Source organism: Emydura macquarii, unplaced genomic scaffold, assembly GCF_026122565.2.
Source record: "Emydura macquarii macquarii isolate MOO-44397 ecotype Brisbane River unplaced genomic scaffold, CSIRO-AGI_Emac_v2 contig_1253, whole genome shotgun sequence".
In the NCBI taxonomy this organism is placed as follows: Eukaryota; Metazoa; Chordata; order Testudines; family Chelidae; genus Emydura; species Emydura macquarii.
In genome coordinates, this window is record NW_027131390.1 from 88007354 (window position 1) to 88025342 (window position 17989).

General features: G+C 38.9%; 1 protein-coding gene across 5 annotated transcripts in view; it reads right to left on the bottom strand.

Annotated features, from left to right (window-relative positions):
• Positions 1-17989, bottom strand: part of MBD5 (methyl-CpG binding domain protein 5) — a 218134-nt gene that overhangs the window by 58781 nt on the left and 141364 nt on the right. For 3 of the 5 annotated variants that reach the window (XM_067549487.1, XM_067549489.1, XM_067549490.1), the window contains 2 exons: positions 4999-5683; positions 467-569 (listed from right to left, as the gene is read on the bottom strand). In XM_067549487.1, coding sequence (XP_067405588.1) covers positions 467-569; positions 4999-5111 — 216 coding nt within the window. In that variant the 5' untranslated portion in view covers positions 5112-5683. Of the gene's footprint in view, positions 1-466; positions 570-4998; positions 5684-11862; positions 11902-17989 lie in introns of those variants that run through there. The other 2 variants (XM_067549486.1, XM_067549488.1) reach the window with 2 other exon arrangements.

Genomic DNA, 17989 nt, shown 5'->3' on the forward strand with positions numbered 1-17989 from the left:
TATAGGCAGAAAACAAACAAATTATGGGCCTGATCCCAAAGATGTTGGGAACCCTAGGGAAGGTGCTGAGTGTCATCAGCTAGCCTTGAAACTACTATATTAGTCAGCTTCATTTTTCTGGTTCTCATGCACTAGCACAATGCTGTTGCATTATGTTTCCAACACTACAGGAAAATGTTTAAACAAACTGAAAATTTAAATAAAAATAAAATCATGAAAAATTCTTGTATTCATGTTAGGTTTTATAATTTCCCCTGCCATCACTTCCCTCCTTTCATCCAACAAACAAATAAACCAAACAAACCTCTTTTCAAACAAAAATATTCTATATTTTGAATCTAAACTCTATAATATGACCTCTTAAGCATACTATTTGAATAAGAATGAAGTTATGGCATGGCAGAAATAATGACATAATAATTATTTGATAGACACTGTAGCATACATATTTAAAGCTACTTTTTACCTTTGAAAGAATGAGAGGACATTCCAAGCCACATTTGCAGGTTCCATCAGTCAACAGGTATGTCCTAACCTGCTCCAAGCAGGATAATAAAGACCCACTGGGACTGTAAAAGAATAATATAAATGAATCAATATGTTTAGATAATGGTTTCCATATACATATATGTGAAAAATTAAAAAATTAAGATAGTGAATGGTTTACATTTTTATTATGTTTGATAGTTCGTTTATCAGGAAAGAATATTATTGGTCAAGATCACACTAACAGAAAAAAAAAATGCAGATGCAAAGTTTTTTGTGCCAGACACAAAACTATTTCTGAGAAAGCCACTGATTTTAATGCAAAAACAAAAAGGTGGCCATACAGAAAAAAACAAGGTACTCAAGGTCATCATTATTTATTCATATTGCAGTAGTACTCTAAGACCTCAAGCAGAATTAAGGCCCCATTGTGCAAACACACTTATGGCCTTATTACAATATAGGATCCATGGGCAGACTGTAGCAACCACATATATTCCCTGCTATGAAGTCAGTAGAGCTCCAAGAAGTTGCAGCAGTCCACCTGCACATTATACTTTTCATGATCAGACCCTAATTTAAGAAAGGATGTCACAAGAGGATACATAGTCCAGTTATATGTACATCTTGATTTTGATTAAACTAAATTTACAAGCAGGATATGTTACTCCAAGAGGACAGTCATTATATATACTTTTTGTGCTTATTATAGGTTTGCTTCTTCTTAAAAACAGTGGCCCAAACATTTGTTTCTGATATACTAGACAACTACTACATACTTGGGGCTCTGTAACTCTCTAAAGAAGATCCTTGTTTCCATAGTCAAAGAAGAGGAAACAAGAAATCTTGTTCCATCCAGACCAGAGATCCATGAGAGGAGGAAAGACCATATGACTGAGGTCTCATGCTCCCAGGCTGCCCTCTGTTATTTGGTTGTCTAAGCTTTTTATTAAGAAAAGATTAACATAACTTAAATGGGATGGCTGAGTTCTCAGTTAATAAAAGAGCCAATTGTAAATAAACCCCCTATTTTGAACAAACCAACCAATCCACTCTACTACATTGATATTTGGATTTAGGAGACAGCCAGAATTCAAAACACTAAAATACTTCATATTTAAAACAGATGCATGAACAACTAATTTTACATAATAAAAATATTAAGCTACACACAAGGTGGACAACTGCATATGACATTTATATATAAGACAAATATTTAAATAATTAATATTCTTACTGAAGCTCACTGGAGCTTCTAATTCATTTATGAAATAATTAAATTAACAATACTTAAAGTTTTTGTATATAACAATCATATAAGACTTGAGGTGCATGAGATGTTAAACTTTTAGATTAAAAGTTTCCTGAGAATAGAAATAAAACAAAACAGTAGTTTAAAACGCATGCAAAGGTATAAGGCAAAAAAGTGTTAGGTTAAAAAGAAAAATGTATCCTCCTCTGAATTGAAACACTTGATATAACAACTTACTCCTCTGAAAAGATTCAGACATAGTTTTATTGTAAGATGGTTAAAGTAAGATTCTCTCATTATTACTTCTTCACTCAACAAATATTATCCCTAATGTTCAATATTGTCTCTAGAATTCTAGAACTAGCTAGTAACGTAGTGCTAAACTGAACTGTTACAACCTGTTCCAGGAAACAAACTGTCACTCAGGTTACATCAACCTGCTGAATTAACTTAGGCTCTTATTCATGTATTGTCCCAACTCTCACTCCTGTCCATATACAAAACCCTCTCACCTGAGTTTAGTGGTGCTATAAACCCAGATGAGTTGACACAACTGTGGGTATAAGTTAGCTCCAGGGATAGAGGCAAGGAAAATGTCCAAGAGCTTATGTGAGACCTTCTCCACTGGTATCTCAAGGAAACAGGCTACATGTCCTGAGCAGATCTTGAAAGCTCTTGTCGTCATCTGGGTGAGAAGATGCAGATGGGAAGATAATAGTTGGCATCATTTGATATTCAGCCCGAGGGTGCTACTCCTCAGTTCCTCAGGAAGCTCAGATACATGGACTGCAAACTGAGACATCCAAGTTTTCCTGAGATGGTGTAAGGGAGGAGGTTCTCACTCATGGAAGTCATGCAGAAAGGTGACATCTTGAGTGATGAAGACAAGACAATGTTGGAACACTACAAGCAAAAGGTTCTGGGGGCCAGGGAGAAGGATACTAGGGTATATGCCTGCTCCTATACCTCCTCTGAAATCTGAAAATGTATGAAGCCCTTGACACACACTCAGATTCATAAGCTTCTAAAAAGAGGTCCCTTGAAGAATATGTAGGGGATCCCTCCCTGATGTGTTGAGACTCTGAAGATGAGAAAAGCATTCTAGATTGGAGGGGAAATCGGGGGAGGGGGACGACTGCCAAAGTTGGGGTAGTTGGTTGCATCATAGTAAGTTGAGAGGTAACATCCCTCAGTGAGGAGCTCAGTGCTGATGAGTAGAGGACATCATCATTATAATGGCAACGTTTAGATCTGTTGAGTGAAGTGGAGATCCCAGATCATCCTAAACCTGATGATCCCTCAGTACTGCATACTTCCTCAGTACTGAGAGGTGTGGTCCTGTAAACCCTGGGGTGGGAGCAGACAGCATTGGGGTTGACGGTGCTGATGCATCTAGTTCCACACACTCAGCACCAAAGAGACCAGTGTCAATGGGGTTGGTACCATAATAGCCAGCACTGAACTGCTCAGTGCTGAGATAGCCCCTGATGCTCTGGCCTCAGTACTAGATGCAGTTAACTTTCAATCCTAAAGCAGTGAAGGAGTCCTAGTACTCTATTCTCACGATACCCAGGTCAGGGTACAGAGTCTCCTTGGATTGGGATCAGTGAGGTGACCTGAACTTTGTTTTTACCGGCAATTTCAAGTGGGGATTTGTACCTGCTTTTCCCAGAGGGGTGAAGCTGTTTTTTCTCTGAAGACTTAGCTTTAACAGTCCTACCTAAATCCAAAGCTGGTCTTTGAAGATGAAGCTTGGGAGCTACTGGGTTCAGAACTCACAGTGGCACTTCTTGACAGAGGTGGAACTTATTGAGAGGTGCCTGCCCTACCCCAGATCAGAGCCTACACTCACGGAGCAAAAGTTTAGGTGTGCCCTCTTGCCTTTTAAAATCTTTTTAGAAAAGGACTTACACACCAAGCCTTTGTCAAGGATATAGGCTCTCCAAGACAAAAATGGTAACTCGTGTTCCCCTTGTTAAATGGAATTGCCACAGCACAAAAAGAGCACAATACTGAGAGTTGGGCAACTTAGGAAGGGACATCTCTAAACTCCAGAACTGGGAAGAAGTCCCTGATAAAGTAAAAAGAAAAGAAGGAAGGTAAAACTTTCAAAACTTAAAAAAATGATCAAAAATCTGTCAACAGGTAACTATCTTAACTAACTATAGCTATCTGTAATATATAGCATCATCTACAAGAGACTGTAAAAAATGTTGCACCCAGATGCAGATGCTGAGAAGCTCCATCTCATAGTCATGGGAGGTAAGAAGGAACTGAACAATGGTTGGGCCCATGCCACCATTTCTGACCTTGGTATGGGGGCATGAGGACAGTCAGGTTGCATGAGTGGCCCTAATGCACACTGCTGACCAAAATCTCTGATCTCAAGTGCCTGGCGTGTATGCGCCCCAAGAGTGGCCTATATATGGAGAAGCACGCAAGCAGCAGCAAAAATTTGGACGTCTCCTGTTTATAGCTGAAGGAAAGAAACTCTGTGCCCTCTTGTACTCTAATTATTAACTCACCTAACATCTGGATCTGCAAAAATCTGGATCTACATGGCATACATAAAGTTGGTTCTATTGTGGCTAGGAGCTGGAGATCTGCAGAAGCAGTTCTTGATAAAGAAGAACAGTGGTAACCAATAGAAAACATCTGCAAACCTTTCCAAGATTAATGGTTTTTTTAAAGCTATTACAGGAATTATCCTCTTAAGTTCCTTGCACAAGAAAGTTTAGAAAAGATGTAAAAATAATGGACATTTGGAACGTAACTCTAAGGAAGACTAAGGCAAAAGAGGTAAAGATAAAATATTTTGAGTTTATATTAAGTGGTTTGAATAAAAAAACGTAAGTGGTGTTATATCTGACAGTTATCAGCTATAAAATTATGTGAGCAATTCAAAACCACACAAAAATAAGAAGCAACAGAGAATTATTCATGCTACGTTATATCAGGCCTTTAAAAAGTATTGTAATTAAAACTGAATACTTGAATTTATAAAACAAAGCCACAACCAAGAATGATAGGCCAAATTCTCTGCTGGTACAACTGACACAGCTCAGCTGATTTAAATGGAGTAGCATCAATTAGCAGCAGCAGAACATTTGGTCTAATATTTGCAGAAGGAAAAATACATAAAATTACTGTACATCATCAGTCATTGCCTTAATCTATCATGTGTTTTCAGTTATGACTAAAATAAATAAATAAAATAATAATAATAATAATAAAGAGCACTCAATTGACATAACCCTCACCTGATATAGAGCACTCCGTTTTGATCCACCTGACGCTGCCAACCAACTGGAACTTGTACTGCTGGCGGCCCTCCATCTTTGTCCCCTCCGTCACATTCCTTTCCGCCATTCATTTTTCTGTTTCTGCTTATGACTCTTCAAAGATATCAACAGTAAGATGATATCCTTATATTACATGTCATCATGGTCTTTCAAAGAAGGCCATTCAGTACAGCTTTCCTCAGATTGTACAAAGTGCATTGGGAGACTCCAGCTCAATTTGGAACCAAGTCCTTCAAATCTGCCATTTTTTTTGCTAATGAGTCAGTTTCCCATTATAATCCACATTAAATATGCAATGTTTATTATGTATTCATAAGGATGAACTACATGGGTAAAAATGAGTGCTTCCAATTTAAGAAAATCATAATTCACCAATGCTCTATTACCTGTCAGAAGGGGGGTGGGGAGGTGAATTACTAGTTTGACAGCATGACTCCAAGCTTGATGACTGTCTAAGATAACTTGTATTCTGAGAGAGCTGGTATCATTTTTACAGATATGAGTCAGAGTTAATACCTCCAGGTATTACACCCTTTATATGCCACATTCTTTTTGCTTTCTCTTTATCTTCCACTCATTATCCAACGTGCTGCAGGTATCTTCCTGTGATTCTTTCATGATTTCACAACTCCAATAAAACAACCTGAAAAAACACACAGCTGTGTAAAACACATGCAGCTATGCAATTTTGCAATACAATGATCTAAAAATTCAAATACCATAAACCACTTTCTTAATCTTATCATTTAGGGCCTGATTTTGTAACTCTGACTCATTTATATAGCTACATCCATTTAAGGAGCTCAGAAACAAACCTTTAACCCTTAAAGAAATTCTCAAAGTAAACCTGAGGGAGTGTAAACTTGCAAATATATGTTGTTTACATATGAATGGCAAGGAAATAGTCACATATTAAATCTAAGGATGTGCGATTTTAGTCACTAAAGGGTAATGTGTAATTTAGATCAATGAAATAGCTCATTTTCATCTAAATAGTATTACAGAAAGATTCTACTGCAAATTACAACTGAACCATTTGACCCAATTAATGACTTTTAAAAACTTATTTCTGAAATGCAATTTAGTTAAATGTTTTTAACTGAAAAATTTCTGTAGAACAGGCCACACACACACACACACACACACACACACACACACACACACACACCCCCCCCCCCCCCCCCCAAAAGAAACACAGCATCCCTTGATGTCTCAGTGCAGATTTGATATCCTAGTTTGTAGGTTCTTCTGCATGATCTCATCAGAGCACCTACTGACTGCCTGATTGGCATAGGAAAAGTAATAAACTTGTCTCATAACATTATATTGTATGAGTAAGCCTATTAAATATGTTCACAATGACATGAACTCCTGTTATCTCCCTGAAATGAAGACTTGTAAGTATTTCAAGAGAGAATTAACTCTAGAGAAAGCAAGTTTTATTAAGGTGAACCTGAATAGGAAAGATTCAGTTCAAATGCTAAATATACTGTAAAAGCATTAAAAACAATAGCTCTAGAAATCAAAAGAACTGATGAATCTCTACAACAGTAATGATGCTGTTAGAGCTTTTATTTTGAATTAGTTTAATACTATTGCTGCTCTGTCTTTCCTAATGCTAACTAATATTTTCAAATTCAGTACTTTACATATTGAATCAGCTGATTGCAACAGGGATTGTGCTTCAAGAGAGAAATAGTTCAAATATACTGCATATAAACATCCTATGCTGTGCAACATTAAGGTTGAAGAGTTAGAGAGAGAGAGAGTCAGGAAGTGCAAAAATTAAATTTCCTGCACCAACACTGGATTGTCCATATTGCAAATATTTTGTGGTATATGCTTAAAAAGCAAAGTAGTTATATATTAAGCTATGGATTTAACAGGAAAACAGAACAATCTTCCTTCCACAAACACAACCTTGAGCATACATGTGCTATAAGGAACAAACACAATTCTTTGAACTGTGCTATTTTTACATATGAACTTCAAGAAGTTTACGCTTTCTTTCTCTCTCTTTTTCTTAAGACCCTGTGCGATATTTACTAGAATAGCATGGGATGCAAGCTGTACACTCTGTCTTGATTAAGGTTGCAGAGGCTTGGGAGTAAACCTTAAGTCGGGATAAGCGAGACAGACACTGGTTTTGGGACTTGTTCCTCAGCCATGAAGTAGGTCCAAGAAACAGCCTGTGGTCTTCCTCTGAAGGAATACATTTAACATTTCCCCCACTCTGGAGGTCCCTTACAGGGATGTAAACATTGAGTATTTTAGGTAAATACAATTTTGATGGAGAATAAGGGGCTTACGGATTGGGCAGAGAATGTCCTGGTTAAAAGACAAAAGTCAACTGCTTCTTTACAACTCAGGAGCTGCCCAGCATATGCAGGCCATCTTGCCTGAAGTATGAACCTCTTGATTTTACATTTTGTACTGTGCATGCATGCCTTACAATTTTTAAGAAGACATAGCTTATTTTATTACTAAATTGGGAGGTCTTATGAGCACCAGTGAACACAGAGAAAAGATACAAAGGAACAGAGAGATTTGATACATACATAGGAAATAAATTTAATACGTGAGACAACTTGGAAAAATGTATACTAATTCATCAGAGACTCAAATTGGAAGAAGCAGCCTAGAACTTAGGTGTCCGGTATCATCATCAGTGCACTCTCAGAAGAATGACTCTGCCTTTGGAACTTTGTACCTGCCACTGTCCATATGACCGTGCAGGGTGGATGACTACAATGAAATTAACCTAGGTCTCATCATGAAGGTCATACAGAGGCTTCATTTGACACAACATGCAGCATTATGTCTCTTTCAGAATTACATGTCAACAAGAGCATATTACATGTCATTACATGCTCTACACCAGTGGTTCCCAATCTGTGGCCCACGGGGTCTTTCAGAATGGCCTGCCGCTCCCCTGCCACTGGCCGTAGAAGGGAGCCGCTGCCTAAGGACCCAGGTGGAGTGCATTGCTGCGGGGCTACAAGACCAGTGCAAGCTCCTTGCTGCAGCCAAGGGCACTGGAAATCAATGCTCGCCTCCCCCTGGCTGTAGCAGGAAGCAGGGCAAAGCACTCTGCCTGGGTCACTAGGCGCTGGGGTCCCTGCTGGAGCCAGAGCAAGGGGAGCATTGACCTCCCATTCCCCTGGCTGCAGAAGAGAGCCACTGCCTAGGAATCCAGGTGGAGTGCATGGGGCTACAGGATACATGTGGTTTCCCTGCTGTAGCCAGGGGGAGGGGAGATCAGCGAGGACTTCTTCCGTCTGGCTGCAGTGGGGGAGTGAAGGGGGTTGGCTGCTGGTGGAGACTGGTGGCCCTTCAGGGTTGTAAAAACGATATCTGTGGCCCTCGAACCAAAAAGGTTGAGAACCATTGCTCTTCACCAATTTGCCACCCAATACTAGATCATTTTCAAGATCCTGGTCTTCCCTTACAAGTCACTCAATGGGAAATAACTTGGGAGGCTACATGTATAACCTACAGACACTGCAATGATGGACAAATATATTGCAGCTGATGGAGCCTAAGATGAGCTCTATGGAAGTCAGAATAAGAGCCTGGAACTATAAAATTCTCTTCTACCACAGATCAGATTGAACTCATATCATGTCACTTTCAGAGCTCAATATCTTCTCCCTTCTTTTTACAGACCTTTCCTTCCCATCCCATCAATACTGGATGCTACAAAAGAGCATGAAAACACTTCTTTCTTCCCTAGATCTCATTCACTATGCAATTTTATATGCAGGGAGCAGCAGGGAATATAGTCAAACAACTTGCCTAGTAACAGATAACAACAATATATCTTTTAATCGCTGTATCCGGCAATCAGAAACCATGGTGATAGGCACATTAGAAATACATGGATATAATAGATTGGGTAGAGTTTGGCAAAGTACAGGTCACACTGCAAGACTTTTTTTTGCAGACAAGATTTAGCGGAACATTATTTTATTTAATCTTTTCTATTTTGTTTTTGTTTGCTTTGTGCTGATTAGTTGGATATCTTAGGCCAAGTCAGTTTTTATGAAGAGCAAGAGCGAGTTAATTTTTAACTCTGTATATTATTACTGTACACTGTACTTTTGTTATAGATTCTGATTAGTGAAAAAAGTAAATAAATATGCCATTATTTTCAGTTAGCATTAACTTCGCAAAATAATGTAAAAAAATCTTCAACATTTAAAATACTGAGCCACATGGAAGCACATGGGATAAATACTTCTTTCATCTTGCTAATAGGACTACTTTGCATGCTCAGGTTGCTATTTAATGCAACCATATTGGATCCATTATTAGGAAATTATAGCCATCAATATATTTTGCAGACATACTGCAAGTCACTTTTAAGTAACCCTATTTATATTGGTTTTGCAATGCATTATATCAGCTAACACTGAACTATCAATAACACGATATTTAACAACATCAAGTGTTGATCAGATCAGCCATTTCCTATTATATATAGCTTGAAAAAAATGGTAAACAGCAAGACTAATTTGCATAACTGCCTGTATAGAAATTTTTAAAACATTTCTAGCTAGTACAGTAAGAAGGCACAAAATGCTTGCTTCAGCCAAGAATATCTTTTTAGACCAAGGCTACTTTCTCTCAAGCCTTTTGACCATGAGTAGTGTTCAAGGCTGAAGGATTGCAAACAGCAACAGCAGTATTTTAGTAACGTAAAAATAAGAGCATATGTATGATTTTAACACATAGGCTAAATGGCATTAACATGTCACTTTTTTTCAGGTATATGTATTGCATACAACATACTGCAGTTTAGGCCCTAAACAGAAAACACTGAATTGTTCAATTCAGCTTGGCAAACATGGATTCCTGACCCTGCAATTTACTGCACCCATGTGGAGCACAACTGAAGCCAGTGAACTGCAGGAAGAGGGCCCTGACTCCCTAGAAGTTCTCATACACAGGAGCACATAATATAATTCAGTCTTTCATTAGTCACATACATATGTCTGTGCATGCATGTGTTGGGGAATGCTAGGGAAAAGTGAGCTTAGGGTAATATATGACAACATAATTAATCACATTAATTTCCACTATATTATGTGCAATGCTAAATCATCAAAAATTATTTATTGTAGTCATTGCACATTACTATCAATGTACCGTTAATAAACCTAAGCAACTGACATGAACATTCTTGTACAAATCTTTCATTAGCCGCACTTGTGTGCTGGTTATCTTTAATTATTTTATTTAATTATGTAGCACCATATAAGATATGCATAATACTAGGAACTTACATTTTAAACATCTGATTTTATAAAGTGCTGATCACCGCCAAAGAAGCACTCAGCACTTCTCTAGTATCAAGCCTTCAGGCAGGCATGGACAAATGATAATAGAGTCTGATGATGGACAAAGGAAAGGGGGAAGAGATGCAATTAAATTGTTTAATTATGTTACATTTTTTTGGTCCTTGAGGTCTTTTTTTTAAAACAAACAATTATAGAATCATAGAAATGTAAGATTGGAAGGGACATCGATGGTCATCTTGTCTAGTCACCTGCACTGAGGCAGGACCAAGTTTTATCTAGACCATCCCTGACAGGTATTTGTCTAACCTGTTCTTAAAAATCCTCCAATGATGGAGACTCCACAACCTCCCTATGTAATTTGTTCCACTGTTTAACTACCATTGAAGTTAGGAAGTCTTTCCTAATGCCTAACCTAAATCTCCCTTGCTGCAATCTAAGCCCATTACTTCTTGTCCTGTCCTCAGTGGTTAAGGAGAACAAATTTATCACCCTCCTCTTTATAACAACCTTTTATGTACTTAAAGACAGTTATGTCCCCCTCAGTCCTCTCTTCTCCAAACTAAAAAAATCCAATTTTTTCCATCTTTCCTTGCAGATCATGTTTTCTGGATCTTCAGTCATTTTTGTTGTTCTCATCTAGACTTCCTCCAATTTGTCCACATCTTTCCTGAAGTGTGGTGCCCAAAAATAGACACAATACTCCAGTGGAGGCCTTATCAATGCTGAATAGAGTGGAAGAATTACTTTTCATGGTATTGTTTTTATAATTTTTATATGAAAGCCTAGGGCAATGGAGTCTAGGTGGATAGTTAGTATTGTAGAGCTAGACAAAAGCAGTAAGTTCTTAACAAGGCAGTGGCATGGCATCGTCGCATCATTAAGTTAGTGAACAGTTTGATAGTTCAGCGTACATTTCAATGCCAGTAAGGATCAACAAGTGAATGATGTGATCAGAGAGAATGATCTCTTCCCAGGTGAAAGTGTCGCCCTCAGCATACATGGCCTTGACCTAGCTTCTGAGATCCCCGCTTTTCTCACTAACTCAGAGTGTTCTATTAAGTCAACATCACAAAAATGACTGTTCCTCCTGACTAGCTAATATATATATATATACACACACATAGAGAGAATGAGAATTCTCCATTTACTTGTCCCATCCTAAGTAATGATTCTCAGACATCAAGGCCACCCATTCACCTGCCCATTCTAATATGTGTATTCTCTCTGTAACTTCTTAGCAATTCAAGAGTTGGGGAGTTGCTCTTCTGTTTATGCTGTCCTATCTATCTGGAATACTCTTTCCACTCTCCCCACACTAAGTCAGTGCCTCCCTTAATACTGTGCTTTAAACCATTCTTTTTTAGCTTTGTTTTGAACTTAACTCAGGGAAATATGTTAAATGATATTTCATGGGGACACAATATAAAAATACTGTATTGTCATCTGTGTTATCACTTTTAAAAAAAGTTTTCTCCAATTATTGCTTTATGAGTTTTTGTTTTTAATATTCCACACTCTTTACCTTTTTGTAATTCTGCATTTAAGGATGCACAAAATCTACCCCTTGCCATGCTATGTAGTCAGTGGTTCCAAGTAAAACATCATCAGTTCTTTTTACGGCTGTGGTAAAATGAGAAAACTTAGTGCAAAATAAAAAGTTTAGAATTAAAAATAACAGTCTAAACTTGTGCATTATCACAAAACTAGAAACATAACATTTATTTCACTGAGTTCAACTAGTAAGATCTAAATTCAGCTAATTAAATATTGGCAACCTAATATATCGAAACTAACCTATAGAATTTCAAAAAGCTAATAACTCCATTGATGTCCAAAGTATCGACTGTGCAGTCAGAGAAAGGATGTTTGCTGACTTGTTTGTGTGTGCGCCTGTGTGTGTGCGCGAATGTGAAGGAAATAGGGTTTTCTTGTACGAGAACCCCAGATTCTAGACTTAACATTTGCAAGAACTAAGAGCATCCACAAAACTCTCTGTGATCCAATGATAAACCTCACTTTAAAAAACAAACAAACTTTGCTTTCCTTTATAGAATTACTTATCAGCCTTCTTTATAATTAAAAACAAACAAAGAAACACAACATGCAACTTTCCTTCCTGTGGGGAGGAGTTGAAAGAAAAACTTTATTTGATTGACAGTCAATTTATTTATTTTTAACATTGGAATAATTTTAGATACCACAGTGATGAGTGCCCTATAAGAACTCAGAACAATATACAAACAGACGAACTACACACTAACAAAAAAGGAAATGCCATTATAAAATAGCTCTCATAACAGCATAACAGCAATTTTTAGCTTCTCAAAGTAAAGAACTTGACATTCAGGCGATGCAAAGTTAAAATGAAACCTCATTTGGCTATTACTTGCTAATTATTAATCTCTGTTTAAGTATTTCAAAGCAATTACTTAGGATTCTCAACTGTCATCTAACTAGACAACAATGCCTGTTGCTTTAATTTATGGAGGTTTTTTTTTTTTTTTTTTTTTTTTAATAAACCTAGCATTCTGTTGACTAATGAGATTAATATTGAACATTTTGTGAAGTGCTATTTTCACTTAAGCAATTAACAAACAATCACAACAAATGTGAGGACAAATATTTCTTCTCTCTCTCATCTTATCTTATTGCATTAAATTCTAGGACTAAAGTATTGCTGAACATGACATATCACATTTTCTCTATTTTGACAGAGACCTCTGCAAACCTTCTCATAAATGGCGAAAACAAAGGATTGTCACAGTCTATCTTAACATTGAGCTATATTGAATTGTTGAGTTGAAATGATACCTTTTTAAACTGCACCAGTGTGAGGTGAGGTTTAAACTTGCACAGCTTGTTTTGTTAAGATACTGGCCTCAACTGTACCAGTGTGTGAGCTCTGCTTTGCGCTGGTGCAATGTTTCCACACTGTGGAATGAGGGGGAGGGGGAAGGTTTGCAATGGTGTAGCTCCATTGGCCTATTTGCACAGGTATGACTTTCCTTAGTGCAGACAGACCTTGATTTAACCATTCTGTAAAACGAGACAATAGCATCCTGCTTCAGAAGGGTCTTAGGTTTAATTCACTCATGTTTATAAAGAATTCCAAGATGCTTGAATGAAAAGTACTACAGAAGTGCAAATTATAATACAGTATATTTTTTCCAATATACATGGTATTCATAATGTTTTTAAATCAAGACTGGCTGTCTTCCAAAAAATGTCATGTCGTTAACCAGAAGTTATGGACTTGATGCAGGAATTAGTGGTGAAATTCTGTAGTCTGTGTTCACAGAACCATGGAAATTTAGAGCTGGAAAGGACCTCAAAAGGTCATGTAGTCCAATCCCCTGTGCTGTGGAAGGACCAAGTATGCCTAGACCATCCCTGACAGATGTTTGTCTGACTTGTTCTGAAAAACCTCCAATGATGGGTATTCCACAACCTCCCAGTACTTACCTAGTCTTATAATTAGAAAGCTTTTCTTAAAACCCACCCTAAATCTCCCTTGCTGCAGATTAAGCAGATTACTTCTTGTCCTACTTTCCGTGGACCTAGAGAACAATTGATCACCGTTGTCTTAACAGCCTTTAACATATCAGGTCTCCCCCGTTCCCAATCTTCTTTTCTCAAGAATAAAGATGCCCAATTTTTTTTTAAACCTTTCCTCATGTTGCTCTCTGGTCTCTCCAATTTGTCCACATCTTTCTTGAAGTGTGGCACCAAAACTAGACATAGTACTCCAGTTGAAATGCAGAGGGGGACAATTATCTCACATCTTACGTATGACACTCCCATTAATACACCCCAGATTTATATTAGCCTTTTCATAACTGCACCACATTGTTGACTCATTCAGTTATGATCCTCAGTGGTTCTCAATCTTTCCAGACTACTGTACCCCTTTTCGGAGTCTGATTTATCTTTCATACCCCAAGTTTCACCTCACTTAAAACTACTTGCTTACAAAATCAGACATAAAAATACAAGTGTCACAGCACGCTACAACTGAAAAAATGCTTACTTTCTCATTTTTACCATATAATTATAAAATAAATGGATTGGAATATAAATATTGTACTTATATTTCAGCAAGATACTTGAACCTGTTTTTCACTTATGAGCCTTGTCTGTAGCCCGAGCCCTTTAGCCTGGAGCTGAAGCATGTAACTTAGCTTTATGGGATCCTGCTTGCCACCATTAATACTGGCCTCGCACTTGCGACCCCCCCTAAACCTGTCCTGTGACCAGCCTGGAGGTTGCAACCCCCTGCTTGAGAAATACTTATCTAGATGAGTTGAGTACCCCCTGGAAGACCTCTGTGTACCCCCAGGAGTATGTGTAGCCCTGGTTGAGAACCAGTGCACTATAATAAAACCCCCAGATGGTTTTTGTCAGTACTACTTTCTACCTACTTATTCCACATTTTGTATTTGTGCATTTGATTTTTCCTTAAGTGTATTTGTGAGAGAGTGCTGTGCAACAGCAGTAGTACCAGCACTTTAGTCAATGTGTCACAAATTAGATCACCCCAGAGTAAACCTGAGGAGCAATGTTGTGCCTAATCGACACATTAGGGATGGTTTGGAAAGAGCACCAAGGCTAATTAACCTATTAACCATCCCAAAGTGCAAAAAGAATAGCAAATATGGCAGGCAACTAGCTTGGCTTAACAAAGAAGTCTTCGGTGAGCTTAAACACAAAAAGGAAGCTTACAAGTAGTGGAAGCTTGGTCAGATGACTAGATAGGAGTATAAAAATACTGCTCAAGTACGCAGAAGTGAAATCAGGAAGGCCAAATCACAACTGGAGTTGCAGCTAGCAAGGGATGTGAAGGGTAACAAGAAGGGTTTCTACAGGTTTGTTAGTAACAAGGTGGTAGTCAGGGAAAGTGTGGGCCCCTTACATAATGGGGGAGGCAACCTAGTGACAGATAATGTGGAAAAAGCTGAAGTACTCAATGATTTTTTGGCCTCTGTCTTCACAGACAAGGTCAGCTCCAAGACTACTGTACTGGGCAGCATAGAGTGGGAAGGAGGTGAGCAGCTCTCCGTGCGGAAATAACAGGTTCAGGACTATTTAGAAAGACTGGACATGCACAAGTCCATGAGGCTGAATGCAATGTATCCGACGGTGCCTAGGGAGTTAGCTGATGTGACTGCAGAGCCATTGGCCATTATCTTTGAAAACTCGTGGCAACTGAGGGAGGTCCCAGATAATTCGAAAAAGGCAAATATAGTGCCCATTTTCAAGAAAGGGAAGGAGGAAGATCCAGGGAACTACAGACTGGTCAACCTCACCTCAGTTCCAAGAAAAATCATGGAGCAGGTCCTGAAGGAATCCATTTTGAGGCACTTGGAAGAGAGGAAGGTGATCAGGAACAGTCAGCATGGATTCACCAAGGGCAAGTCATGCCTGACCAACCTGACTGCCTTCTATGATGAGATGTCTGGCTCTGTGGATGTGGGGAAAAGGGTGGACGTGATATACCCTGACTTTAACAAAGCTTCTGATATGGTCTCCCACAATATTCTTATCAGCAAGTTAAAGAAGTATGGGTTGGATGAATGGACGATAAGATGGACAGAAAGCTGGCTAGATCATCAGGCTCAATGGGTAATGATCAACGGTTCGATGTCTACTTGGCAGCTGGTAACAAGCGGAGTGCCCTAGAGGTCGGTTTTATTCAACATCTTCATTAATGATCTGGCTGGAGGATGGGGTGGATTGCACCTTCAGCAAGTTTGCAGATGACATTAAGCTGGGAGGAGTAGTAGATACCCTGGGGGGTAGGAATAGGATATAGAGTGACTTAGACAAATTAGAGGATTAGGCCAAAACAAATCTGATAGGTTCAACAAGGACAAGTGCAGAGTCCTGCACTTGGGATGGAAGAATCCCATGCAGAGTGGGGACCGACTGGCTAAGCAGCAGTTCATCAGAAAAGGACCTGTGAGTTACAGTGGACAAGCAGTTGGATATGAGTCAACAGTGTGGCCTTGTTGCCAAGAAGGCTAACAGCATATTGGCCTGCATTAGTGGGAGCATTGCCAGCAGATCGAGGGAAGTAATTATTCCCCTTTATTCGTGAGGCCTCATTTGGAGTACGGTATCCAGTTTTGGGCCCCCCACTACAGAAAGGATGTGGACAAATTGGAAAGAGTCCAGCGGAGGGCAACAAAAATGATTAGGGAGATTAGGGAGCACATGACTTATGAGGAAAGGCTGAGGGAACTAGGCTTGTTTAGTCTGCAGAAGAGAAGAATGAGGGGGGATTTGATAGCAGCCTTTAACTACCTGAAAGGGGGTTCCAGGGAGGATGGAGCTAGGCTGTTCTCAGTGTTAGTAGATGACAGAACTAGGAGCAAAGGTCTCAAGTTGCAGTGGGGTGGTCTAGGTTGGATATTAGGAAAAACGTTTTCACTAGGAGGGTGGTGAAGCACTGGAATGAGTTACATAGGGAAGTGGAGGAATCTCCGTCCTTAGAGGTTTTTAAAGTGTGGATTGACAAAGCCTTGGCTGGGATGGTTTAGTTGGGGTTGGTCCTGCTTTGAGCAGGGGGTTGGACTAGATGACCTCCTGAGGTCCCTTCCAACTCTAATATTCTATGATTAGCTGAGACAATAGAAAGGCACAGGAAGGAAGTGCTGCAGGGCAGAGGGGGAGCGCAAAGAGAGAATGGCAGGCTTTTGAGAGTCAGACCCAGGAAAGATCTCTGAAGGGGAAGATACCTTCTGTCTCCTCTCTCCTAGGCTGAGTATGTTAAGGGGTATGTGCTATTGTAAATACAAAAATGTACAAGTCTGTAAGAATGGTGCGGTGAACCATGTAAATAAATTGCACAAAGTATTGACCAGAAGAATGTCTTTGAGCCGTTTGTGGCTAGAAAAGGGACAGGAGTTGGACAACATCCTGTCATAGTATTACTTTGCACTTGTCTTTACTGAATTTCATATTGCTGATATCAGACCAATTCTCCATATATCAAGGTCATTTTGAATTTCAAAGTGCTCGCAAACCCTCACAGCTTGGTATCATCTGCAAATATTATAAGCATAATCTCCACCCATTGTGAAAGTCATTAATGAAAATATTGAATAGTTCTAGACATAGGACAGATCCCTAGATACATCCTCCCAACTTAACAGCCAGCCACTGATAATACTCTTTGAGTATGGTTTTTCAACCAATTGTTCAACTACGTTATCGTAATTTAATCTAGACCATATTTCTCAAATTTGTTTATGAGAATGTCATGTTAGATTGTGTCAAAGGCTAAATTACATCGACTATGCCAGCAACCAGAATCCCTGTCAAAGAAAGAAACAAGGCTGGTTTGGCATGAATCGTTCTTGACAAATACATTTTGGCCAATCCTCTAGGTACTGACTGTTTGATAATTGGTTGTTTAACAATTTGTTCCAATATCTTTCCAGGTATTGAATTTAGGCTGACTGGTCTATAATTTCCTGGGTCTTCTTTATTTCCCTTTTTAAAAACAGGTACTATGTCTGCCCTTCTCCAGTCCTCTAGGACATCATCTGTCCTCCAGGAGTTCTCTAAGACCATTGCTAACTGCTCAGAGATTGCTTCAGTTAATTTCCTACATACCCTGGGATGAATTTTGTCAAGCCCCATTGACTTGA